The sequence below is a fragment of the Capricornis sumatraensis genome, chromosome 20 (assembly GCF_032405125.1).
Source record: "Capricornis sumatraensis isolate serow.1 chromosome 20, serow.2, whole genome shotgun sequence".
NCBI lineage: Eukaryota > Metazoa > Chordata > Mammalia > Artiodactyla > Bovidae > Capricornis > Capricornis sumatraensis.
Window position 1 is genome coordinate 7428342 of NC_091088.1, and position 25864 is coordinate 7454205.

At 47.4% G+C, this 25864-nt stretch overlaps 2 protein-coding genes across 6 annotated transcripts in view; one reads left to right on the top strand and one right to left on the bottom strand.

The window, feature by feature from the left end:
* On the top strand, positions 1 to 24842 carry COG4 (component of oligomeric golgi complex 4). 2 transcript variants are annotated; one of them, XM_068992757.1, is made up of 19 exons: positions 1 to 171; positions 2441 to 2523; positions 3462 to 3576; positions 5062 to 5236; positions 6563 to 6756; positions 8672 to 8777; positions 9280 to 9437; positions 10189 to 10247; positions 12039 to 12172; positions 13982 to 14100; positions 14628 to 14794; positions 15907 to 16072; positions 20190 to 20252; positions 21997 to 22113; positions 22686 to 22778; positions 23464 to 23547; positions 23744 to 23845; positions 24080 to 24208; positions 24403 to 24842. In XM_068992757.1, the coding sequence occupies exons 1-19, from the start codon at positions 1 to 3 to the stop codon at positions 24535 to 24537; spliced, it is 2370 nt and encodes a 789-aa protein (XP_068848858.1). In that variant the 3' UTR covers positions 24538 to 24842. The 2 variants fall into 2 exon arrangements, with proteins under 2 accessions (XP_068848858.1, XP_068848859.1); XM_068992758.1 differs by lacking the exon at positions 20190 to 20252 and having other exon boundaries at positions 13 to 171.
* Positions 23255 to 25864, bottom strand: part of FCSK (fucose kinase) — a 17680-nt gene continuing 15070 nt past the window's right edge. For all 4 annotated transcript variants that reach the window (XM_068992754.1, XM_068992756.1, XM_068992753.1 and 1 more), the window contains one exon: positions 23255 to 25861. In XM_068992754.1, the coding sequence (XP_068848855.1) occupies positions 25775 to 25861 (87 nt within the window). In that variant the 3' untranslated portion in view covers positions 23255 to 25774. The remainder of the gene's footprint in view (positions 25862 to 25864) is intronic.

Here is a 25864-nt window from a genome sequence, read left to right on the forward strand (position 1 = left end):
ATGGGGACGAAGATGGCAGACTTCGATTCCCCTCAAAAGCTGTCAGGCGTCCCTCGGCCGCCTGACGGGGTGGGAGGAGGCAGCTGCTCAGAAATCTCCACCGAGCTCATTCGCTCCTTGACCGAGCTGCAGGAGCTGGAGGCTGTGTACGAACGGCTCTGCGGCGAGGAGGTGGGGGAGCTGAGCTTTTTCTGGAAGGACGCAGAGGCAGTGGGCCTAGGAGCCGTCAGTGGGAAATTCGGGCTGTGGGACGTTCTCTTCTTGCCAAGGAACCAAAAAAACACCTACGCGAGAAGCAGGCGTGTAATTGAGTGTAGGTGGGGCGACCTGTGGAGAAGGCAGTGGCAACCCACTCCAGTACTCTTGCCTGGAAAATCCCATGGACAGAGGAGCCTGGTGGGCTGCAGTCCAAGGGGTCGCTAAGAGTCGGGCACGACTGAGCGACTTCACTTTCACTTTTCACTTTCATGCATTGGAGAAGGAAACGGCAACCCACTCCAGTGTTCTTGCCTGGAGAATCCCAGGGATGGGGGAGCCTGGGCTGCCGTCTATGGGGTCGCACAGAGTCGGACACGACTGAAGCGACTTAGCAGCAGCAGCAGCAGCAGCAGCGACCTGACATCTCTGTTTACTCGGTCTCACGCCCCCAAGCATGCTTTCCTGTTACCGAGGCGATCTGCCCGCACTCATCCATTGATTTCCCTGGCCCTTAATCGCCAGATTTCTCTGCTAGAGCAAAGTTAGACTTGAGGGGTTATACGCCGACTCGCTTGTTTTTCAAAATAGGAAGAAAGGCTCTCTTGCAACGACTTAGCAGTTTAAAAGTTTGAAATGCTCTTACCTCGTTATCTCATTTAGGCGGGAAATCATTGCAAATAAACTCAAAGCGTTTTAAGACTTCCTTCTGTTGGGAATGATTTAAGAGTGTAATTTTAGTGTTTCAGGTTAATTCAGGGCTTTATAGAAACTCAAGATTTTAGGATTCAGACACAACTGTCTAATCTTGGACAAGTCGCTTCATCCCTTGTACTTACTTAGCTCTTGTTGTTTAGTCGCTAAATCGTGTGGGACTCTTTTGCCATCCTGCGGACTGTAGCCTGCCAGGCTCCTGTATCCATGGGATTTCCCAGGCAAGAATACTGGAATGGGTTACTGTTTTCTCCAGATTATCTTCCCTATCCAGTAATCGACCCCTATCTCCTGCATTGGCAGGCGGATTATTTTTGGCTGTATTGGGTGTTAAGTTACTGCCTGGGCTTTCTCTAGTTATGGTGACAGGAGTTACTCATTGTGTGGCTTCTCTTGTTGCAGAGCACAACTCTAGGGCAGGAGGGTTTGAGTATTTGCCGGCCGGTGGGCTCTGTAGTTGAGGCTCCCAGGCTCTAGAGCACAGGCTCAGTGATTGTGGTGCATGGGCTTAGTTGCTCTGTTGCCTGTGATATCTTCCTGGACGGGGGATCTGACCCCTGTCTTCTGCATTTGCAGGCGGATTCTTTACCACTGAGCCACTAGGGAAGCTGTACTTAGCCCTGCATGATATCAAATGAGGAGTGTGGGCTTTATGCTTTCTAACATTCCTTGCAGCCTTCTTTACTTTTCTGTGTGACTTGATGTGAATACATTTTTGATTGCCAGCCAGCTTCCTTGCCAGTCAGCAGAAAGATCTAAGCTGTGATCTAATAGTTTAGTAGCTGTTCCCTAAACCAAACTTTTATGAAGGTTGAGCACAGAAGGCAGCTTCGGCCTGGAGCAGGGATGGTCATTGGTATCTCTGAGAATTTTCAAATATTGACTTAACAACAGCTCCAGTGGTTTTTAATACGTTTTTCAGCAAGATGTGCTTTGCAAAGTTCAGTACTAAGCTTGCATTCATTGAGTTAATCAATACGTTGGGGGGAAAGATTAAGTCAGTCTTACACACAGAACAATATTGGTTCTGTGTTTGTATTTATGTATGTTATTGTTTGGCTTACCTAACATCTGTAAGGGGTATATAGTACTGTCCCTATTTTGCAGATGAAACCCAAGCATAAGAAGATTACATTAGTTAAAGTAATTCAAAAATTGACTTGGGTGAGAGAGAATTCTATTTATTGCTTCTGAGTACTGATTATACACTAGAGACTATTTATAACTGCTAGTTTAGAAGTTTCATTTCTTTATTTGAGCCTTTATATTTTAAATGCCTCCCTGTGTTAGGCACTATGCTAATGAAATTGAATGAAAGTTTATTTCGTCTCTTTGTTGTGTTCACCTCCAAGCTAGAATGAGATATGCCTACGATATCAGTTATTATGTAATGTGATAACAGCAACAATGAAGTATTATTTGTTAAAGCCCTAGGGAGCTTAATGACAGGAAAGAAGACATTTGAAATGGGATTTACTCTTCAGCTAAGTAGTTCTGACCATGCTAATAACAGGATGTTTCTTTGTTTCAGAAAGTGGTGGAGAGAGAGCTGGATGCTCTTTTGGAGCAGCAAAATACCATTGAAAGTAAAATGGTCACCCTCCACCGGATGGGGTGAGTCTTCAGTTCAGCAAGAGCTATTTTAAATTTCATCGGGGTCCACTGGATAAGTTATTATTTTTCCTAACTTTGTGTTATACAGTGACAGTTGAGTTTAAATTGGAAAGGAGAATTACCTCCAGGTAAAGTGAATACCCACAGGTGTGGTTAGGTTGTTCTCAAAGTGTCCTTGGGCCAGCAAGTATCAACATTGTTTGGAAACTTGTTAGAAATGCAGAGTCTGAGGCCTCACCCCAAACCTACTATACCAGAAACTCTGGGGGTGGGGCTCTAGAATCTCTAGCTTAACCTGTATGTCAAGTGATTCTGATGTACGGCTCAAGTTTGAGAGCCCCTGTTTTGTGTATTCTGTATATTTGCTAGTCATAAAAATTGCTTTGATTTCATCATCCTCTTAGAGTGTTGGTTAGTGCATTTCATGCTCACTTAGCAATGGGGAGATTCTGCACTCCAGTTCTTTGGCAGTACTTATTTAGGGCTGTCTTTTGTATTTATTTAAATTAAGTTATTATTCAATATAAGCCTAAGTTTTCAGTAAAACACTCTTGAGTAAAAGCTATGAATAGAGTGCATGGAGCAGAGTTGTGGGGAGATACAAAAGAAGTTTGACTTCCCAGGTGGCTTAGTGGGTAAAGAATCCGCCTGCAATGCAGGAGTCGTGGGTTTGATCTCTGGGTCGGGAAGATCTCCTGGAAGAGGGCATGGCAACCCATTCTAGTATTCTTGCCTTGAGAATCCTATGGACAGAGGAGCCTGGCAGACTTACAGTCCATAGGGTCTCAAAGAGTTGGACATGACTGAAGTGACTAAGCAAGCATGCTCAAGCAAAAGAAGTATTAATAGAAGACATAGTCTCCATCTGCAAAAATGTTTTTTCATCTCTTTTACCATCTACTCCTATGGATATGTATACTGACAATGTGTGTCTCCAGTCCAAATCTACAGTTGATTGAAGGAGATGCAAAGCAGCTGGCTGGAATGATCACCTTTACCTGCAACCTAGCTGAGAATGTGTCAAGCAAAGTCCGTCAGCTTGACCTGGCCAAGGTAATCCCATTGAGCTTTTGGTATTTGAGTTAGTAGAGGGCAGTAAAGAAGCCACCAGGTTAGAAATTAGAGCAGGACCATCCAATAGAAACCTAATGCAAGATACCAAAACAAGATAAAGATATCACAGGAGAAACGTCAGACCAATAGCTGTTATAAATATAGACATACAGATCCTCAACAACAGTAGCAAATCATATCCAGCAATGTATTAAAAAAGACTAAACTGTGGGCAAGTGAAATTTATCCCAGTCACGCAAGGCTGCTTTAGACTATCAATTAATGTAATACACCAAATTGATAGAATATAGGACAAAAACCACATGATCATAGACACAAAACTAAATACCTGTTTTGATGAAAACACTCAACAATCTTGGAAGAGAAGGAACTTCCTCGACCTGATAAAAGGCATCTTTATGATGTTACAGATGGGCTAACATCATACTTACTGGTGAAAAACTAGTTGCTTCCCCAAAAAGATCAGGAACAAAACAAGGATGTTAGCTCTTACTGCTGCTTTTCAACATTGTACTAGAGGTTCTAGCCAGAGAAGTTAGGCAAGAAAGTGAAATGAAAGTCATTCAGGTGGGAAAAGAAAAAGTCTAATATGAACCACATATATAATTTAAAACTTCCCAGTGACTGTTTTTTAAAAAGCAGAACAGGAGAAAATAATTTTCACAATTTATAAACATTTGTTTAACCCATTATTTCAGAAATTACTATTAAATGGTATTAATGAGACATTTTTACCTTATTTATTTTTGTGCTAAGTTTGAAATCCAGTGTATATTTTACACGTATACATCTTAATTTGGATTAGTCACATTTGAAATGCTCAGTAGTCACAGGTGGAGAGTGGCTACTGTATTGAACAACACAGGATCTGGGTTGTGAGTTTTGGTTGGTTGGTTTGTTTTTTGTCTGTGTGGCTTATGGGATCTTAGTTCACTAACCAGGGATTGAACCTCATCCTCAGCAGTGAAAGTGTGGAGTCCTTAGGATTGGCTGGCCAGGGAATTCCTCATTCTTGCTTATTTGAAACAAAAATACTTTCCATAAATTTTGCATACATTATTTTATTTTAAATTGAAGAATAATTGCTTTGGATTGGTTTCTACCAAACCTCAACATGCATACATTATTAATTGGATTGCAATGTCATGTTCTCAGAATGTCAGATATACTATGGTTATGTTATAAATTTAACAACATAAGCCAAATATAAATATGGATTATCTCCACTATTGCTTTATTAAAACAAATGACTGGTCACATAAATAAAATTGTGTGATGCTTGTCAGTAGTATTGACCATCACCCACAAGTTTTGTGAGTGGTAGTGGTAATGTTTTTTAGTTTACCAGTGAATGCTGTCAAGGATCTCTGGTTACTTGGCTTCAGCCCCTGAAACTCCCTACCTTCTGGAGAGATGCTTTTGAAAAAATAGGACGTTGTTTCTAAGCAACAAATCTTTTTGCAGAATCGCCTCTATCAAGCCATTCAGAGAGCTGATGACATCTTGGACCTGAAGTTCTGCATGGATGGAGTTCAGACTGCTTTGAGAAATGAAGATTATGAGCAGGCCGCAGCCCACATTCATCGCTACTTATGCCTAGACAAGTCAGTCATCGAGCTCAGCCGACAGGGCAAAGAAGGTTGGCATCCCAAACTGCTGCTTCCTAGTTTCGTTACAAGCATCTGTCATCTGAACTCAGCAGTCTCAATCAGGAAAAGGAAAACTAGGACATTTAGGAAATTTTCTTGTCTGGTACTAGTACGACACGGTATAGGTCCTAGACCATCCCAGGGCAAAGGTTGTTATTCCTACCTTATGGAAAAGAAAACAATCCAGATCTACTGTTCCTCTGACCAGTGGGTTCTTTACACTGGACAATATTGCCTGTTTATACAGTTAAAAGTAAATTTTTAGCTTTCTGTTCTGGACCGTCCATGACCTCCACCCACTCTTGTCTTTCTAGCCTTTTTTCATGCTATTCGCTCATACATCCATTCATTGTACATGTTTGTTGAGCTCCTCTTTAAACCAGGGTATATACTGCTTGGGCTTCCCTTGTAGCTCAGTTGGTAAAGAATCTGCCTGCAGTGCAGGAGACCCGGGTTTGATTCCTGGGTTGGGAAGATCCCCTGGAGAAGGAAATGGCAACCCACTCCACTATCCTTGCCTGGAAAATCTCATGGACAGAGGGCTGCAGTCCATGGGGTTGCAAAGAGTCGGGCATGACTGAGCAACTAACACTAACACTTATATACTGCTTGCTGCTGCTGCTAAGTCGCTTCAGTTGTGTCCGACTCTGTGCGACCCCATAGACGGCAGCCCACCAGGCTCCCCCGTCCCTGGGATTCTCCAGGCAAGAACACTGGCGTGGGTTGCCATTTCCTTCTCCAATGCATGAAAGTGAAAAGTCAAAGTGAAGTCACTCAGTTGTGTCCGACTCTTAGCGACCTCATGGACTGCAGCCCACCAGGCTCCTCCGCCCATGGGATTTTCCAGGCAGGAGTACTGGAGTAGGGTGCCACCGCCTTCTCCGATACTGCTTGCAGTTCTCTGCAAATACTCTTCATCTTTCTGTGTCAGTACTTTGCTGTTCTCATTCCCCTTGCCTAGAACGTATGTACCCCATACTCAGAAATCAAAATCTTGCCCATCTTTGAGAAACAAAATATCATCTCTGGGAAGCCTTTTCTGATTACTTCAACCAGAAATGTGACTTGTGACACTTGTCATACACTGAATTTTATTATAGTCATTTGTGCACAAACCTCATTTCTTGAAGATGATTGTGACTCCTATGGCAGTGGAGATGTGGCTGACTCACCTCTTCACCATCTGTATTGCTAGTACAGCGTCTTGCACACACTTAAGTGTTCAATACCTGTTTTTGGAATGCACAGACAAAGTGGCCTAAACCTAACACAGTACCGTTCTCTACATTAGTTCTCATCTTCTCCCCATTGTGCAGGCAGCATGATTGATGCCAACCTGAAACTGCTGCAGGAAGCCGAGCAGCGTCTCAAAGCCATTGTCACAGAGAAGTTTGCCGTTGCCACAAAGGAAGGGGATCTGCCCCAGGTGGAGCGCTTCTTCAAGATCTTCCCACTGCTGGGTTTGCATGAGGAGGGATTAAGCAAGTTCTCAGAATATCTTTGCAAGCAGGTATGGCTCCTGATTGCTTGGCAGGATAATGGTACAGTTCTCCGCCTGCAAACCGGGGCACTGGATGGGTCCATTTTCTGTGGATACCTTATACCTCTGGATTTGAATCCCCTCTTCTTCTGTATCCTGGCAGGACTGGGTACACGCATTCATTCAGCACTTACTGTTACCAGTCTACTTTGCACCAGGCATGGCCTGGACATCTACTGACGTATTCCAACAGACCAAGTGAAAGCATAAGAAAATCAAAATGTAATTTCTCTGACAAGTTGACTCACCTTTTCCAAGCTGTCAACCAGGGACTGGCTTCTTTTAAAAGCATTCAGAGATGTTGGTTAGGAGTTTTTAGACTCGTAACGAGGCTTGAGGGCTCCCCTGATGGGTCAGTGGTAAAGAATATGCCTGCCAATGCAGGAGTCACAGGTTTAATTCCTAGGTGAGGAAGATGCCCTGGAAAAGGAAATGGCAACTCACTCCAGTATTCTTGCCTGAAAAATCATGGACAGAGGAACTTGGTGGGCTACAATCCACGCAGTCACTAAACAGCGGGACATGACTTAGCGACTAAACAACACCAACCAGGCTTGAGTCTCAAAATAAGACTTGGAGGGGAAAAAAGCCCCAGGCTTGCAGCTCAAAAATTGAGATGAAGCAGGTTAAAACTGAAAAAGAAACAGGCTTCAGTTTAGTCTCTGCCCACCTTCCCCTGGAACCTCATAGGCGTGTGAGCACAGAGTTGTTACTTTTTTTAAGTGTGTGTCACAGTGCATCCTGTCCCCATCCCCCAGTTCTGTGTAATGGAACATTATTTTGCCATTCAGGAAAATGTGACAGTTCCATATGTGCAGACACAGTTTACTCTCTAACATGTGGCTGACTAAGTCAAACAACAGCATGCCATCATTCATGTTGAAATTGGAGAGAGCTGCAGTAAAGATTGTATGTTACATAAACATGGGGTATGTGGGAGACAGTTAGCAGTGGTCACCTCTCAAGAGGAAACTTAGGAGACCAAGAAACATAGATAAGAGAAAGAATTACTTTTCATCCAATACTCCTTTGTTCCTTTTGAATGTTTAAGTGTGTTTTCAGTTCAGTTCAGTCGCTCAGTCGTGTCCGACTCTTTGCGACCCCATGAATCGCAGCACACCAGGCCTCCCTGTCCATCACCATCTCCCTGAGTTCACTCAAACTCACGTCCATCGAATCGGTGATACCATCCAGCCATCTCATCCTCTGTCATCCCCTCTTCCTCCTGCCTCCAATCCCTCCCAGCATCAGAGTCTTTTCCAATGAGTCAACTCTTCGCATGAGGTGGCCAAAGTACTGGAGTTTCAGCTTTAGCATCATTCTTCCAAAGAACACCGAGGGCTGATCTCCTTTAGAATGGACTGGTTGGATCTCCTTGGAGTCCAAGGGACCCATTCTAAAAATTAACAAGAAATGAAATGTAACTGCTTTATGGTACTTTTCTATCAATACTTTTTTTTATCAGTACTTTGTTATCTGAAACCTAGAATGGGCTTCTACTGTTAATCCCTTAAAATTCCCTTGGAAGTACCCAGATTCTGTCTGCTACTCAACAGAGCACCATTAATAATAACTCTTGAGTTATTCTTTGAAACAATTATTGTAACTTGGGACTCTCTCCCCAGTTTAACAGCTGTAGATATTATCAAGGAAAAGGAAAGCATCATTAATCCCTCTGAATGGAAGAAGAGTTAACTACCATGTTAGGTTCTTTGTCTTGCCTGAGGTTTGGACAGCCCACAGCCCCCAAGGGACACTCCTCTGTGCCATCTAGGCTTTCTAGCTTCAAGGGAAACATGGGGAAAAAAGCCACTGGGAGGTCTTTTAGAAAAACTGAGGCTAACCTTTGGTCTAAGAAATATTTGTGGATTTTCTACTTTTTCAGGTGGCCAGTAAAGCTGAGGAGAACCTCCTGCTGGTTTTAGGCACAGACATGAGTGATCGAAGAGCTGCAGTCATCTTTGCAGATACACTGACTCTTCTGTTTGAAGGCAAGCCTCTTTCTCCACTGTAGACACTTCCAGCACCTGCATCCTAGCTTTTCTTTTCTCCTGACCAGCCTGATGCCTTTACTTTAATCCTGTGGTTTGCTATATACTGGTTTATTGGAGAATTAACGTCCCAATTCAGTATCTGATTCTCAAAGATTAGAGTCTCTCAGATGTTTTGTTCTCCCTAGTCCTTGAGAATAAAACTCCAAGAGTGTATTTAACTAAAAAACGACAGGGGAGAGAGTGATGCTCATTTCCAAAGATGCTCCTGTAGAAACTGTCAGTATAATTTATCAAATGCCTGCTGTTTACCAAGCACTGTGCATAGGTAACAGATTTGCTTAGCAATTCCTGACACCAATAAGAACCATTTGTGTTCATTTGGGAAGTAAAACAGCCAGAAAGTGTTGAGTTAGACCCCAAGTCAGTCCTGGATAGAAGAAAGGAGTGTATCTGTGGGAAGAACATTTGGAATCCAGCCCTCTCCCTTTCTCCCTTCCAGGAATTGCCCGAATTGTGGAGACCCATCAGCCAATAGTGGAAACATATTATGGGCCAGGCAGACTTTATACCCTGATAAAATACCTGCAGGTGGAATGTGACACACAGGTAGAGAAAGTGGTAGATAAGTTCATCAAGCAGAGAGACTACCGACAGCAGGTGAGCAGGGGAAGCTGAGGGGGGTTGGAAGCACCGTTAGCCAGCAACACTGAACGGAATAAATCAGGGGCAGGGAGGCTAAGGGGGTGGGGAGTGCAAAGAAGATACAAGTAGGATAAAGACGTCAAATGCAGACTGGCCTGCATCTTGCCACTCCCCAGCTTACTCTGGACGGGAGGTGTTGTCAAGGTGATGATGGCCTCAGTACAAGGCTGAGAAGGAAATAGAAAGGGCTTCCTAAAATGAACACAACAGAAACATTAAACCACTTGTCAATCACAGAATGTGCAGCATTGCCATCTGGTGACTGAGTGAGAATTTGATTTCCTAAGGTCTTATTCAATGTTAAATAATTCTGTCTCAGATTTCCCCTTTATTCCTTAAGGACTAAAGGTAACATTTGCTTTTTCAGAACTTTAGGTTTCTCCATTCCTTTGAGCAGATGAAATAAGAATAGAACTTAGAAATAGGAGTAACCCCATATAGTTTAATTTCTCGAACTCTAGGAGACTAGACATTATTAGTTCATTGGAATACCACTAGCATCACTTTTAAGTACAATAATAGAGGTGAACATTAGCATATAAATCAAAAGTAAATCTTTGGCACCTCCCGTTGAGAGCCTCCTTTTAACTTACCTGTTAAACAAACTAAATCTAAACATTCTTATACCAAAAGTCTGGAGGGACCAGCAGGAAGCAGATAGAAGGAGGGAGGGGAAGATTATTCTCATTTCTGTGATATATTGCAGTTTCGGCATGTCCAGAGCAACTTGATGAGAAATTCTACATCAGAAAAAATAGAGCCAAGGTAATAATCCTCTTTTCTTCACTCCATGGACGTTTGCATCGCTAGTCAAGTATCATTCAGAGGCTGCTCTCTTACAGTGTGGTTTACATTTTAAGAATACTTTCTCTGTGACTCTCTTTTTAGAATGGAATATAGCATGCAAACAAAAACATGTGTATAACATGTTTGTGTTTTGTCAAGAATGCTAGACCATTATCAGTGCTGCAGTCTGGGTCTAGAGCTGGTGCTGTTCATCATTACAGTGCACGGAGCATAGAGCACAGGGAAGCATGTAATAAAGGGATATAACCTGGGCTGGTGAAGTTCAAGGAAGGGAATCCTGAGGACATGATCTTACATCTGAGACTTTAAGGGTAAATAGAAGGGGATAATGGATAAATGTATACGTATGGCTGAGTCCCTTCACTGTTCACCCGAAACTATCACAATATTGTTAATTAGCTATACCCTTACACGAAAGAAATAAAAAGTTCCCTTTCATTTTTCTAATGAGTAAGTAGAGGGACTCCCCTGGTGGCCCAGTGGTTAAGGCTCTGTGCTCCCAGTGCAGGGGCATGAGTTCAGTCTCTAAGATTCCACATGCTGCGTGGAGCAGCCAAAAAGATTTTAAAAAAAAGAGTAAATAAGAATAAGGTGAAATGTGTTCCAGGTAGAGGAGAGAGAAAATGTGCAAAGACTCCCTGTATTGAAAACCCAAAGAAGGCTAGTACAGCTGAAGTGCAGGGAGTTGGAGAGAGTCTGCCATGAGGTGAGTCTAGCGAGGTTGTCAAGTCAGGCTGTTTGGTGTTTGTATCCCAAGAGCTGTGGAAAACTCATGATTACGATATGACCGGATTTACGTCCTGAAAAGGTCTCTTGGACGTCAGTGTGGAAAATTAGTTAATTTTGTCTAAAATGTGAGGGAGGGGATCAACTTCATTCCTTATAAGTGGCTATTTGTTATCCCAGTACAGTTTGTGGAAAAGACTATATTCTTTTTTCATTGAATTGTCTTAGCATTCTTGTTGCAAATCAGTTGACCATAAATGTCAAGATATCTGGACTCTTATTAATCTATATGTCTGTTCTTATGTCAGTAAAACCACACTGCCTTGTTTGCTGTTAGCTTTGTGATAAGTTTTAAAATTGGAAAGTGTGAGTCCGCTAACATTTTTTTTCCAAGATTGATTTGGCTTTTTATCTAGGTATGTGATGGGTGTGGGACACAGTTTAAGGATGTATCCTAAAAAATTCCACCACAGCTACATGAGGGGTTAGGGAAGCATGATTTGTTTTACATGAAAGATAGATCATTTTCACTCGAGCCACTAACAAAAATACAGGCTTCCCTGGTGGCTCAGTGGTAAAGAATCTGTCTGCCAATGCAGGAGACACGGGTTCAATCCTTGGGTCGAGAAGATCCCCTGGGGAAGGAAACAGCAGCCCACTCCAGTATTCTCGCCTGGAGAATCCCATGGACAGAGGAGCCTGGCAGGCTACAGTCCGTGGGCTCACAAAGAGTCAGACACGACTGAGCATATTACACTGAAAATAAAAATACATCTCCCCATCTCTTATGCAGCTCTGGCAGCATTTTTAGGGGTGAATAATTCAGGTGAAACATGTAAATGGAACATGTGGTTGACCACCGTCTCTGATTACAACTGGGCCAGCAGAGCCAGAAGGACCATTTGGCAGAGCTGACCCTCCTGGGCCTGGGGGAGGGGGACTTCAGGACTCTATTTGCCCTGTAGCTCTTTTATCTGAAGGAATCCAGTGTCCTGCTTACGCTTTCTGCTCCACGTGTCTTAGGGAACTGGATCCTATCCTGACTGAGGTCACCCTGATGAATGCCCGCAGTGAGCTGTACCTACGCTTCCTCAGGAAAAGGATCAGCTCAGATTTTGAGGTGGGGGACTCCATGGCCTCAGAAGAAGTCAAACAAGGTAATAGGTGTTGCCCATGTTCCCTGGGATGGGTCGGGGTATAGTTGGCTCTGTTTTCTACTAGTTAAGTCACAGATTCTTTTAATGAGGAAATAATTGGGGCTTATTAGTCTCTGGGGGAGATCTGTGGATAAATTGACTCTCAGGAGGAAATCTGGACTTACCAGATTTTAGAATTGGACTGGGTCTTTGAGGCCACCTAATCATTGAACAGATGAAAATGGCTAAAGGCAAGAATGGTTCAGTGAATCTCCTGCTCTTTTCCCCACACCCTGCTTCCTCACCAGCTCAGATTTCAGGACTGGTGTTTAAATAGGCAGTATGTGCACATGATAGATAGGTAGGTTGATAGAACAAAAAAATATACATAATTTCATGAGGGAACTTTTAAGAGTGATAAGAATATTCTAAAACTGGATTGTGGCTATTGTTACAAAACATAAAGTTACTGAAAAAAAATCATTGAATTGCACATATACAATGGTTGAATTTTATGATATATAAATTACACCTCATGTAGTATTGAAGCATAATATTGAGAAAACCTTTCACTCCCTCCCTCAGTCTCCCTGTTCCCTCAGTCACAATTTTTGAAGGAATAAATATGTTGACTAAAAAGGTGTGCCACTGTCCTATTTTACTGACACACTGACTCCAGGTTTTTAAGAAGAGTGTTTAATCCCTTCTGGTTGAGTATATGCAGAATTCTCTTCACTGGAGACCTGAAACTCACCCAGCATCTGTGGCAATCTGCGTGGCTTGTACCAATAATGCATGGCAAGGGAATTATTTATATGACCTGGTGGTTTGGTTTTTTTATTTGTTTTGGGCATTGCTACAAGATTTGTGGGATCATGGTTCCCCATCAGAGATCAAACCCATGCCTCCTGCAGTGGGAGCGCAGAACCCTGCCCACTGGGCCACCAATAAAGCCCCTGAATTGGTGTTTCAAAGAGGATTTGAGCTCATCTGGAGTTTGGTACTTATTGCTGTTAATAATGACCATGTATGTTCAGAGTTGTGCTGTTTAATACAGTAGTCACAACCCACAGGTAACTATTTAAATTTTAATTAAAATTAAATAAGGGCTTCCCTGGTGGCTCAGGATGATAAAGAATCTGCCTGCAATGCAAGAGATGCAGGTTCAGTCTCTTGGTCAGGAAGATCTCCTGGAGAAGAAAAAGGCTAACCACTTCAGTATTCTTGCCTGGAAAATTCCATGGAAGGAAGAGCCTGGCAGGCTACATACAGTCCATAGAGTCACAAAGAGTCAGACAGGACTGAACAACGAATACTTTCACTTTTCACAAAATTAAATAAAATTTAACATTCAGTTCCTCAATCATATTAAGCACATTCCAAGCACTTAATAGTGGCTACTACATTAGGCAGCAGACACAGAACATTCCTATCACAGAAAATCTTGTTGGACAGCACTTTTTATAGAATGAAAAATCTAAAAACTGCAATCTCCAATTACTGTGATTTCCAGTTATCTCTAATAATGTCAAAATGTTTGGAAATAACACATTGTCTAAAAACAGTAATTAAAAAAAATATGGACTATCTACATAAGATATCACACAGCCGTTAAAGATCAGTAAGCTAAAAAGAAAAACTACATAGAAACAATGAAATATCTATGATGTAATTTTTAAGCAGGATACAGAATTGTATCAGTACTGTGATTGTAACCCTGTAAATTATGTACAGATTTGGAACAGAGACTAGAAAGGGACCTAAAAAAAAAAAAAGATCTATTTCCTTTGGGGAAGAAGAGTGAGTATTCCTTTCTTGGCTGTCTCCTAGAGCACCAGAAGTGCCTGGACAGACTCCTCAATAACTGCCTACTGAGCTGCACCATGCAGGAGCTCATTGGTCTATATATCACCATGGAGGAGTACTTCATGAGGGAGACTGTCAACAAGGTAGGACAGAAGAAATCCCCCCCAACCCCGCCCCGGAGATGGGGCATCCTGTCCAGGAAGCCAGGCTGACGGCCAAGGCATGTCGTATTTCTTGGTCCTACTTTGAGAATACCCTGGCATGCCGACTAAGTGTACTGCTTTGAATGGTCAGAGGGCATCTTTGGCGTGATCAGGCTCTTCATGGACCCAGCTGGGACTTCTTCCCCAAGGGTCATAGAAGAGCACCTCAGCTCCTCGGGAGCCTCTCTGCCCCCTGCCTCCATAGCAGTGTGTGGGTGAGGAGCCGTGGAGAAGATGGGCCTCCCCTGGTGTCTTAGATCCTGCATACCAGATATTCTCGAGGCAGACACCCTAACTACTTAGTTTCCTAACATTGGTGATCAGTAGGGAAGTGAACTGTTTTAGCAAGGAGGAGCCACTCCAAGCGGTGACCAGAACAAGCTATTTTAGGAAAAGCACAAAGTACAGAACTATCTAGGACCATGACAGAACTGGGGCCCTTACTAGGCAATCTGCCTTTGGGGTAGGCTGTGGCCCTGGACACCTATGAGAAGGGCCAGTTGACATCCAGCATGGTGGATGACGTCTTCTACATTGTTAAGAAGTGCATCGGCCGGGCCCTGTCTAGCTCCAGCATCGACTGCCTCTGCGCTATGATCAACCTCGCCACCACAGAGCTGGAGTCTGACTTCAGGTACAGCCGCCACCCTTTCCACTCTCTGGGAGGCAGAAGGGTCCTCCTGTTGGATTCCTGGGGCCCATTTTGTTTCTCCCTTTTTTTCTCTTATGATTCAAGTTCAGTTCTATACAGGCTATAAGCTCCTATCCATAGCACCACATCCTTGACTCCAGGCAGTTGTGCAGCACCCCGATACCTCATAGGCCAAATCTGTATTTCGTGGACTGGATTCTTTCTGGCCCTCAGACTGAGGAAAGGGAACAGGCGCCTCAGATGAAGGCAGCAGCTGTAATGTTAATGGTGATACTTACCTCTGCTACCAGGCAGGCACTGTGCCGATGCCCTGCTCCCGTTCAGTCCTGACAGTGCCCCTGTGAGGTGGGAGCCGCTGGCTGTCTTCTGTAGATGAGGGACCCGGGGCCCAGGGAGATCACACAGTCCCGTTCAGTCCTGACAGTGCCCCTGTGAGGTGGGAGCCGCTGGCTGTCTTCTGTAGATGAGGGACCCGGGGCCCAGGGAGATCACACAGTCCCGTTCAGTCCTGACAGTGCCCCTGTGAGGTGGGAGCCGCTGGCTGTCTTCTGTAGATGAGGGACCCGGGGCCCAGGGAGATCACACAGTCCCGTTCAGTCCTGACAGTGCCCCTGTGAGGTGGGAGCCGCTGGCTGTCTTCTGTAGATGAGGGACCCGGGGCCCAGGGAGATCACACAGTCCCGTTCAGTCCTGACAGTGCCCCTGTGAGGTGGGAGCCGCTGGCTGTCTTCTGTAGATGAGGGACCCGGGGCCTAGGGAGATCACACATCTCATAAGTGGTAGAACATGGAGTGGAGCCTGACCTTCACATGCTGTTGTCTCCACGCTCACATGGCGCTGCCTTCACCGAGCTGTGCTTCCTCCTGAGCGTGTTGGAGCTCAGCGCCGCTCAGTGACAGCCTCGCAGTCAGTCAGGAGCCGGCCCCATCAGTGCCTTTGAGGGGGTGCGGCCTCTCAGGCCCTGACTGCTCAGGGCCTCCTGCTCCCTGGGAAGAGCAGGTTACGCTGCTGGCTCAGGGTGGTGAGCCCGCTGGTGCGCCCGTCCTGGAGGCCAGGTTGCGTGCTGCCAGTCCCCGTGTGCCCCTCTGCCCCAGGGACGTCCTGTGTCACAAGCTGCGGATGGGCTTCCCAGCCACCACCCTGCAGGATATCCAGCGCGGGGTGACCAGTGCCGTGAGCATCGTGCACAGCAGCCTCCAGCAGGGCAAGTTCGGCACCAAAGGCATCGAGAGCACCGACGAGGCCAAGCTGTCCTTCCTGGTAGGCGGCCCCGCAGGTGGGAGCTGGGCTGCGCCGCGGTTAGCCAGCCATCGACTGGAGACTCCTCCTCCAGTGTCTGCAGAGGCGGAGAATTCCTCCTTTAGGGAAGGCTCCTTCTAGAGGTTCTGAAACCATTTAAATCTAGGGACCTTTTTCAGAGCAGCCTGAGCCAGGACATGTCCTGTTCCTGCCAAGAAGGCTGGCCGCCTCAGAGCTCCCCAGTGCCCATTCCCAGGAGCACCCCCAGCTGTTAAGGGCTCCACTGAGTACCAGGCTTGGATGACATCTATGCCAGCCCCTAGACCGCTTCTCTGAGGATGGCCCACAGTGGGGGAGGGGGCTGACCCATTAGGCCTACCAAACTGCTTTTCTGGCACACTTCTTAGACTTTCAGCCTCCTCAGGAAGGTGAGCTTCTTCAAGCGCTACTATCCAACATGACAGGTGTGTGACAGCTGGGGAAAAAGTATGGGAGGATGAAAGGGTTCATACCGGGCAACAACCAACTTGTGATGAGCCCAAAAGAATGCACATGAGTCCTGGGCCTGTGGTCAGGCCTTTCTGGCACCTGCTGTCTTGGCGTGTGTGGGTACGGTGCTATCAGAGGCCGTTCTGCCCTCCCCGCATTAGCCAGACTCTTCTCGGCTCCTGGGGTTCAGAGACCTGAAGGAAACATCCGACAGTGGAGCTCTCAGTCGACAGCAGTCCACAGATGGAGTCCTGAACACCCTGCAGGGGATGCAAAAATGTATATGTGTTTTTTTCTGGAAGCAAAGTTCTTAGCTTTTATTATTCTTAAAGGGAACTATGACATCAAAAAAGTTGAGACGTTGGTTTCAGAGACAGAAGCCTAAACATGCTAATTTTTACCTTGTCCCCATACAAGGGAAAACCACAGTAACCAGTCCTCAGACAGATCCAATGAAGTCTATTCAGGCAGTCCTACTTTCTCCTTGTCATTGAAAATATTTTCCCTGAGCATGGGTCCTGTCGATTTAGAATGTCATGGTTGTTGCCAAAAAAAACACAACAGGATTCTGTCCAAGAAATTATTGCCTCTGTACCTTTAGAGAACTTTGCCAGCATTTCTGGCAACCAGCTTCATATAATCATGAACTGACTTTAATTTTTCATTTTTATTTGCATTCTATTTCATTCTTCACAGAACTTTCATTCTTTCATTTCTCTGCTCAGAAACGACTCCCTGCTACCTACCACATCGAAACTAGACATCTTTGGGCGTTTTGCCGAGGGCCTCCTGAGTCTGGCACATCTGTCCCTCTAGTCCTGTTTTCCATCCCTTGGCTCCACGGGTCCCCAGTAGGCTGGCTGCTATGCGCTCACACATTTGCTGCTCCCATTCAGACAGCTCCATTGTTTGAGGCCCAGAAGATAAGGCCGACAAGAAAAGGTGATGCTAAATGCTTGGTGACAGTTTTCTAGTTTTCCTGACGCCGAGTACTTAAAATGTCATCACTCCCACCACAGGGCCTACTTCTTATGTCACCTTGATTTATTTGGCTGTCAAGATGAATTCCCCGACGGTGCTGATATATCAGTCACTGTGAGCTGGGATAAGCCCAGTGAATCCACGCTTACAAGGACTGTCAGTACAAGGAAACTTTGAAATCAATACCACTTGAACCCAAATCCATTTTCCCCTCATGACAGATTTTTCTTATGCCCTCAAATGCCTTGGAAACATTGATGTTATGGCTTCCATCCTTGAGCTGTCGTGACAGTGCAGCTGCGTCTCCGGAGGCTGGTGATGTTGGTGGCCAGGTGTTGCGACACGCGAAAGGGACGCCTCCGGTGTCATCCATCCAGCGTGCACACAGCCGCAGCAGCACTGCCAGCAGCATGGCCTTCCAGCGCCAGCTGCAGGATGCGGACAAGGGCAGTGTTCCTGCGAAAGACGAAAGGGACATCCAGTCCCAGTCCCTGGGGTTCTGAGCCTCTTTCACACAGAAATCCTGAAGTTTCTGGCTCGCCTCTTGAAGCATCAGCTTCTCCCCGTCACCTCGGCCTTCCTGGGCATGGCACTAGCACACCCGTTCAAGGGGAGCGTGGTTGTCTCAGACTCAAACTTCTCCCACACAGCGGCTTCCAGATCAGTATTCCCAAACCACATCGGGGCTCATATAGTGTCCACCCACTTTACATATTCCTCAGCCCCACCCCGCGTCCAGGACCGCGTAGCACCTGCGCCCCAGGCTGACATCACCCGTCTCTGCAGCCCTACCTCATGTCATTTCCCTGCACGTCTACCCCCTGACTCTCCTGGTCTCCAGATGTTTTGGGGTTTTCTGCCACTCTGCATTTGCCTTTATTATCCTTTCTCCAGAAGATAGTTATTCATTCATTCAACAAATATTTATTGAGAAACTTCTGTATATCAGGCACTGTTGTGGGTTTTTGAGCTGCACTGCCCAGTATGGTGTGGCTATTTAACTTGAAGCTAAAAATCCAGTTGCAGAGTTGCACCAGCCACATTTCAAGTGCTCAGTAGCCACACATGGTTATCGCTACTGTACTGAACAATTCAGAGTTAGAACATTGCCATCATCAAGAAAGTTCTCTTGGACAAACTAGATTCCTGCCTTCGTGGAGCTCTCATTCGAGTGGGAAAGGCAAACAAGAAACAAATAAGACAATATCAGATAATCCTAAGTACCATTACGATAATATCAAACAGGACAGTGGACTAGCAGAAGCTGGTCGGGGTGGAGAAATGCACTCGCCTTTCTCTCCAGAATTATCTCCTAGCCTCCTGAGTCCCTCTCAGGTACCAGCTCTGCCATGAAGCTTCCTGGTGTGCCTGGTTTCTTTCCTCTAAATGGCCATCATCACAGTTTCTACCTTAATTGCCATTTTTGTCACCACTGCTTTTTACGATTGGTGTTTGTGCATCAAGCTCATACGGAGGTGAATTGTAGAGAAAGGAGCCCTTGACCTGGAGTGGGGAAACCTAAATTCTAACGCTGGCGGTAACGCTGTGGCCTGTCGCTCGCTGAATCGCTATCCTCCTCCTCGGCTTTATGTTTCCTTGTGGCGCTTATCACTCCCTGACATTTATTATTGACTTTGCTTCAGGAATGTATACTCTACAAGGGGCTGAATTTTTTCTGTTAACCACTTTCTTCCCAGTAGCTTCCACAGTGCCTGGCACATAGTGGGCACTTTAAATATTTGCTGAATCAAGAGTTGACTGACCTTGTTGAGTCATTTCACCCTCTTAGGTGGGTGAAATGACCCCTTACCCCTGTGAGCTGGCTTGATAATACAGTTGACTGGCTTTGAACTGCACAGACCCACTTATACATGGATTTTTTTCAGCGGTAAATACTATAGCTCTGTAATTCACGGTTGAATGTATGGATGCAGATTCACAGAGGCAGGTGGGCTTCCCAGGTGGCGCTAGTGGTAAAGAACCTGCCCACCAATGCAGGAGGCACAAGAGACGCAGGTTCAGTCCCTCGTTCGGGAAGATCCTCTGGAGAAAGAAATGGCAAGCCACTCCAGTATTCTTGCCTGGAGAATCCCATGGACAAAGGAGCCTGGTGGGCTACAGTCCACAGGGTCTGAAAGAGTCAGACACGACTGAAGTGACTTAGCACGCACGCACAGATGTAGACCTGGAGGGCCAGCTATAAGTTATATGCTGACTTTTTACTGTGCCCCTAACCCCAGTATTGTTCAAGGGTCAGCTGTACTTGTTTTGCAGAAGGTATTTGGCAGAACCACAGACCTAATGGTTGAGCAAATACTTGATAGGTAACAGGCTCTCAGGAAGCATTTCTTAAATCAGTGACAGCCTTTGCATCACTGACCTTGGCTTGGAGGTTTGGAGGCCCAGGATTTCTCCCAGACTTGTATGCCTACACATGGAACAAAAAGACCTGAAACCCTATATCTCTACCTCTGAGGTCATATAGCTTCTCTGCCTCTTTGTGTCAGGCCCTGGAGAAAGGGCAAGCCTGGTTCACCATGCTGCCTGCTGAGACCTGAGCCCCCTGCCTGGTGACGGTGCTGAGGGTGGTCCTTAGCTGTCCTGAACCTCAGAAATGGGTACCAACAACAGTGAGCAGGCAGTGATGTTCTTCTGTCCTGTCTCCCAGGTGACACTGAACAACGTGGAGGTCTGCAGTGAAAATATCTCCACTTTGAAAAAGACGCTGGAGGTAAAGGGGACCCTGGCTGTCGGCTCTCTGTGGCCTTCCCATGCCTCCTGTTGAGAGTGAGCCCTGTGCGCTTCTCCTGCTGAGGCCGTGGCATTCCTGGCATTGAGCCGGCTCTTCCTCAGAGCACTTGAGGGGGTTCGTTAGTGATTGAGATAGTAGCAGCATATCTCTGAATTACAGGAAAATTATGACCCATGAGTTGGGAGATCAGAATTCAGGTTAGCTCTTTCAGCACATACTTGGCATGTGACCTTGGACAAATCCCTGAGCCTCACTTCTCTCATCAATGAAATGAAATACAGATCTCCATGGGGCCCTGCTCTTGGTTTGTTGGGTAGCCTGGTTTAAAAAAAAAAACGGATTGAAAGCACTTTATAAAAATAATAAAGTCTTCCATAAATTTTGAGATAAAAATGATTCTGAGGGGAATTCACTGGCAGTCCAGCGGTTAGGACTCTGCGCTTTCACTGTGAGGGCATGGGTTCAATCCCTGATTAGGGAACTAAGATCCCACAAGCTGAGTGGCACAGCCAAAAAAAATATGTAGGGTTCACTTAACCCTGTAGAGAGCCAGTTGTTGTCATCATTTTTTAAAGGAAGGCCACATAACAATGGAAGTTACTTGGGCTTGTCAGTCAGAACCCCTGAGTTCACATCTCCATTTGACCACTGGCCGGCTGTGGGGCCTGAGGCAAGTTCTCTAACCTCCCTGAGCCTCAGTTTTCTCTCTTGTAAACAGGAAGGATGGTCTCTGCCCCAGAGGTTTGTTGTGAGAATTAAACAAGACTATAAAGCACCTGGCATATGAGCAGCATGCAGTGGTGGTTAATGATTGTATCAGTAGTTACACACAACAGCATGGAGCATTTACTTTGTTAAATACTAGAAAACAAAGAGCCTAGCTCCCCTCCACTCCTGAACGCCACCTCTGGGAGAGGAGAGGAGCCAGGGTCCTGCCTCCCCGCAGGCACCAGTACCTGTGAAGGCTCTTTGCTGCAAAAGCACGGGGCTCTGTGCTGAGGCTGGTGCTGAGCGCTGGCCTTAGGGCTGGGCCACCTGAGGCGGCCAGGAGCAGACACAAGGAGAGGGCCTCCGCACTAGTGGGCTTCCTGAGGGAGGCTCAGGGGGCTGCTGTAAACTGGACCAGCTTAGGAATTCACCCCAAAAAGGTCTTAAAATGGAATAAAATAAGAGCGATAGTCACAAAGGACCAGTAGCATAGTCTCTCACATCACAAGTATTCAACACGGTGGCCGTCACTGTTGTTTTTAGGTCATGGCACGTTAAATTGTGTCCCTGACTTTTTCTGTAACATTAATTAGTCTGCTGGATTTTGGTCCCTTAGCAGCTCTTCCTCACTGCTGCTCCCGCTGGAGCCAAAACAGCACAAACTGAGGAGGCTACAGGAAATGCAGGCAGCTCCCAGCAACCCAGAGCAGTGTCCCTGTGCGCTCTCTACTACTCAGCCTCCGTGCGGAGTTTATGAGCAGGTGCTCTGGAGCTGTAATCCCCGGCTTCATGACAGTGCTGTGTGACTTTAGGCCAATTACTAACTTCTCTGTGCCTTAGTCTCCTCATCTATACAGTGGAAATAATAATAGTACTTACTTCAAAAGAAAAGTACTTTAATAAAAGTAAAGTGCTTGAAACTGGGCCTGGCACACAGTAAGCACTTAAATCTTAGCTGTGGTCATGATGATATTCCCTGGGCTCAGAAGCCTAATGGCTGGGCGTTCTCTCCTAGAGTGACTGCACCAAGCTGTTCAGCCAAGGCATTGGAGGGGAGCAGGCCCAGGCCAAGTTTGACAGCTGCCTTTCTGACTTGGCTGCCGTGTCCGGCAAATTCCGAGACCTCTTGCAGGTAAGCCCCAGTCCTGGGCTTGTGTCTTGCTCTGAGACTATCATTACTGGCTTATCGTGGGTTCCACAATATTAGGAAACGGGGGCGGCGGGGAGAAGGCGTGAGGGAGCAGAGTGCCCACCACTGAACTTGTGCGAGTCCCTTGAAGACTCAAGGTTTTCAGCACTGCTGCTGTCACATTGACAAGCTGGCGTTAGGGTCCTCTAGAGTCTCCACTCGGCCTCCACAGCGCCAGGCACTCTCAGGAAGGTGCTCAGAAGAAACGGAACCACGTGGGTACTCAGACCTGCATGGCCTTAGCCGAAGGCGCTGCCTGGTACCAGGCGCTGAGAAATCAGACCAACCCCATGGCTGCATCTCTGGCCTGGACCTGATTCAGGATATATCTCGAAAGGAACAGGTTGTTCCTGGCCTCCTGGATCAGCATTATCTCTGCTAGATTTCAGAGAGGGCCTGCAGAAAAGGCTCCGAGCTGAGGATGCCCTGGCAGACAAAGGGTGGACGGAGCAGAGAAAGGGAAGGGATGGGGCACGTGCCTCCCGCGTCTGACGCGTCTCTGCCTTGTCCTGCAGGAAGGGCTCACAGAGCTGAACAGCACAGCCATCAAGCCGCAGGTGCAGCCTTGGATCAACACCTTCCTCTCTGTCTCCCACAATATTGAGGAGGTCAGCCTGACCACAGGCAGCTGTCAAGCCCAGGATTGCCCCACATTCCCTGGCCCCCAGCGGTGGAGCTGTCTTACAGGCTCATCTCCCTCACCCTCGAAGGCTAGCTTCCTCCCAGTAACAGGTGGTTCTTGCAGTCAGAGGGCTCCAAAAGACATCTAAAAGGAGTTTGCCTTGATGTATTCTCTTTTATTGAGGCTCTTTTTGCGCCACATCTTTTCATGGCTTCCCAGCTGGCGCAGTTGGTAAAGAACCTGGATGCCAACGCAGGAGACACATATTCGATCCCTGAGTCAGGAAGATCCTCTGGAGGAGGAAATGGCAACCCACCCCAGTATTCTTGCCTGAGAAATCCCACGGACAGAGGAGCCTGGCGAGCTATAGTCCATGGGGTCACAGAAGAGTCACACGACTGAGCATGTATACACAATCTTTTCATTCCTACAGAACACAAGGTACAAGAGGGGTAAACTGCCAGGAGGTCTACCGCGGCGTTTGGGCCACCGCTTCAGTTGCTGGTCAGAAGTGTGATGCAGAAACAGCCGTTTTTGCCAGCCTGGTTTTAAGCTGGCTTTAGGCTAGATGAGTCATAAGCTACAGAAGTTTCCCTAGAGGAGAGGAAGTGGGGTGGGGGTGAATGGTCCTTGGAGAAGTCCCTGCTGACCCACCTTGCTTCCTGATGTAGGAGGAATTCAGTGACTATGAGGCCAACGATCCTTGGGTTCAACAGTTCATCCTTAATCTGGAGCAGCTAATGGCAGAGTTCAAGGTGAGCAAGGGCTCTCGGGACCAGTCTAGAATTCGCCACCTCTGCCAAATCAGCCGCCCTGAGGCTTCTCATCGCACTCCTGCTGGGAGCCCTGGATGCCCTTCCAAGCCCCAGGCTGTGGAAGCACTCCCGACAGCTCGTATGGAGGCAGCAGGGCAAGGTGGGACCCCCACTGACGTCCAGTCTCTGCGTGCAGGCCGGCCTGTCCCCAGTCATCTACGACAGCCTGACCAGCCTCGTGACCAGCCTCATCACAGTCGAGTTGGAAAGAGTGGTGCTGAAGTCCACCTTCAACCGGGTAACGTGAAGACAGCACAGGCCTCCACCTTACCGTTTTCCCTAAGTTGGACCAGTCTGTGCCCTCCCTGCTACCCCAGGCCCTGTGCATCTAGGCTCAGTGCTGCCCTGAGGCAGCAGAGCCAACTGAAGCACATCCGAGTCCCCGCTGGCCTTGCAGCCAAGCACTGAGCAAAGCTGGGGGCCGGTGCTGCTTGGCTGGAGGGCCAGGCCTTGAACTCGTGTTCCCTTGCAGCTGGGCGGTCTGCAGTTTGACAAGGAGCTGAGGTCACTCATTGCTTACCTCACCACGGTGACCACCTGGACCATCCGAGACAAGTTTGCCCGGCTCTCCCAGATGGCCACGATCCTCAATCTGGAGCGGGTATGTGGGGCTCCCGTGGCCTTGCCAGAGAAAGGTGACTCAGAGGAGAGGCAGAGACAAAATCTGGGTTTCCAGCGGCAGCCCAGCCCTGCCGGCCCCCTCCTCCTGAGCGCCCCTGCGCTGCCTCTGGTGGAGCTCCTGGGCCTCCCCTCAGGCTGGCCCCTCCTTGCTGACCCTCTCTGCTCTTCCCGCAGGTGACAGAGATCCTAGATTACTGGGGCGCCAACTCGGGCCCGCTGACGTGGCGCCTCACGCCTGCTGAAGTGCGCCAGGTGCTGGCCCTGCGCATAGACTTCCGCAGCGAGGACATCAAGAGGCTGCGCCTGTAGCTGCCGCACGAGCCCAGCCGGTTCCCCTGCTGGCAGCAGGGAAACAAGGCCTCGACTCAGGCCATTCTCTGTTCTCAGGCCTGTCGGGGTGCTTTAGGGGACAGTGTCTCCCCATAGAGAGAGGTAGGTCTGCCCTGGCTCCTAACTAGGTGGGACCGCCAGGCGGGCCAGCCTTCCACACAGAGGGCCATCCTCTCGTCCTTGGATGTGGCAGCACGAGAGCTGCCTCCCTGCCAGTCCCAAAGGACTCGGACCTGGGGACCTGAGGTTTACTCCAAAGCGAGGCTGTGATATTTATGATCGCCCTGAATAAACAGGCTCCTTGAAGAGAGGCCAGTGTGCTGTTTCCAGGAAGGGCTGGATGCTACAGGCCAAGACAGGTCCACGAGCTGCACTGAAATGTGAAGGCAAAAGTCTGACTCCTCAGCCTCCTCTGGTGCCCAGAGCGGCACATGACAACAGGGGCCTCACCCAGGCCCAGACCCTCATCCCCTCTTGGCCCTTGGCACCAGAAGCCGGATCATCCCGGGGGCAGATTCCCACACTCCCAGCAGGAACAGAAAGGATCTTCGTGAGGACAGCCTGGAACGCAGAGTGAGTTTATTCCAGGAAGACTGAGAACCCACAGGTACGTGGTAGAGCTGCAGCATTGCTGGTTAAGGCCTCAGTTAGCAGCAGCCTGCTGCAGGACTGCACTGGCTCTCTGCCACAGACATGTTCCCACTCCTCCATTGAGTCATCCTGGGAGAGAGTGTTGAACGGGAAGTCTCTACTCAGGCAAAAGCTGCACTCTGAGGAAGGCCACAGGAAATGCCCCCAAAGGCCTCTTCAAGGTCGGCCTTACCAAGGGACCCCCGCGGTCTGCCAAGGCTGGTTGTCATTCTCTTCTTTCAGGCCCTGGTGGAGAGTGAAAAGGCAAAGGCCCAAGCAGGGCCATTGGATTTGTAAAGGCCACAGGGGACACTTAGCTTGGGACATTCCTAGGTCCAGATGGAGCACAGGCTAAGCCTAGGCCACCATCAACCAGGAAGTCTCAGTCCTGTTCCCAAGCACCACCTCTGCTTCACCAAGTTTTAGAAAGGGCCAGGCCAGAGCTTGAGTCGCTTTCCTTTGGAAGCAGATTTACAGAGAAGCGCGTGGAGAGAAGACTGAACCCTCCCCTGCAGAAGGACAGGAGGGGCTGCTGTAGCTGCAGGCTTTCTCCTCTTGCAGAGGAACAAGCCTCAAGAGAAGGGCCTCAGTTAGAGGTCTCAGTTCCCAGCAGCTGCAGGCTCAGGCCCTGAGTGTCCACTTCTACCAGGTGGATGCTGTAGTTCCCGAGGCCCTA

Excerpts from the sequence above, each read along its gene's own strand:
- COG4 (XM_068992757.1), top strand. The coding sequence starts at position 1 with ATGGGGACGAAGATGGCAGACTTCGATTCCCCTCAAAAGCTGTCAGGC. Across the intron at positions 16,073-20,189 it reads AGGCCAAGCTGTCCTTCCTG|GTGACACTGAACAACGTGGA; the intron begins GTAGGCGGCCCC and ends CCTGTCTCCCAG. Across the intron at positions 24,209-24,402 it reads CGATCCTCAATCTGGAGCGG|GTGACAGAGATCCTAGATTA; the intron begins GTATGTGGGGCT and ends CTCTTCCCGCAG.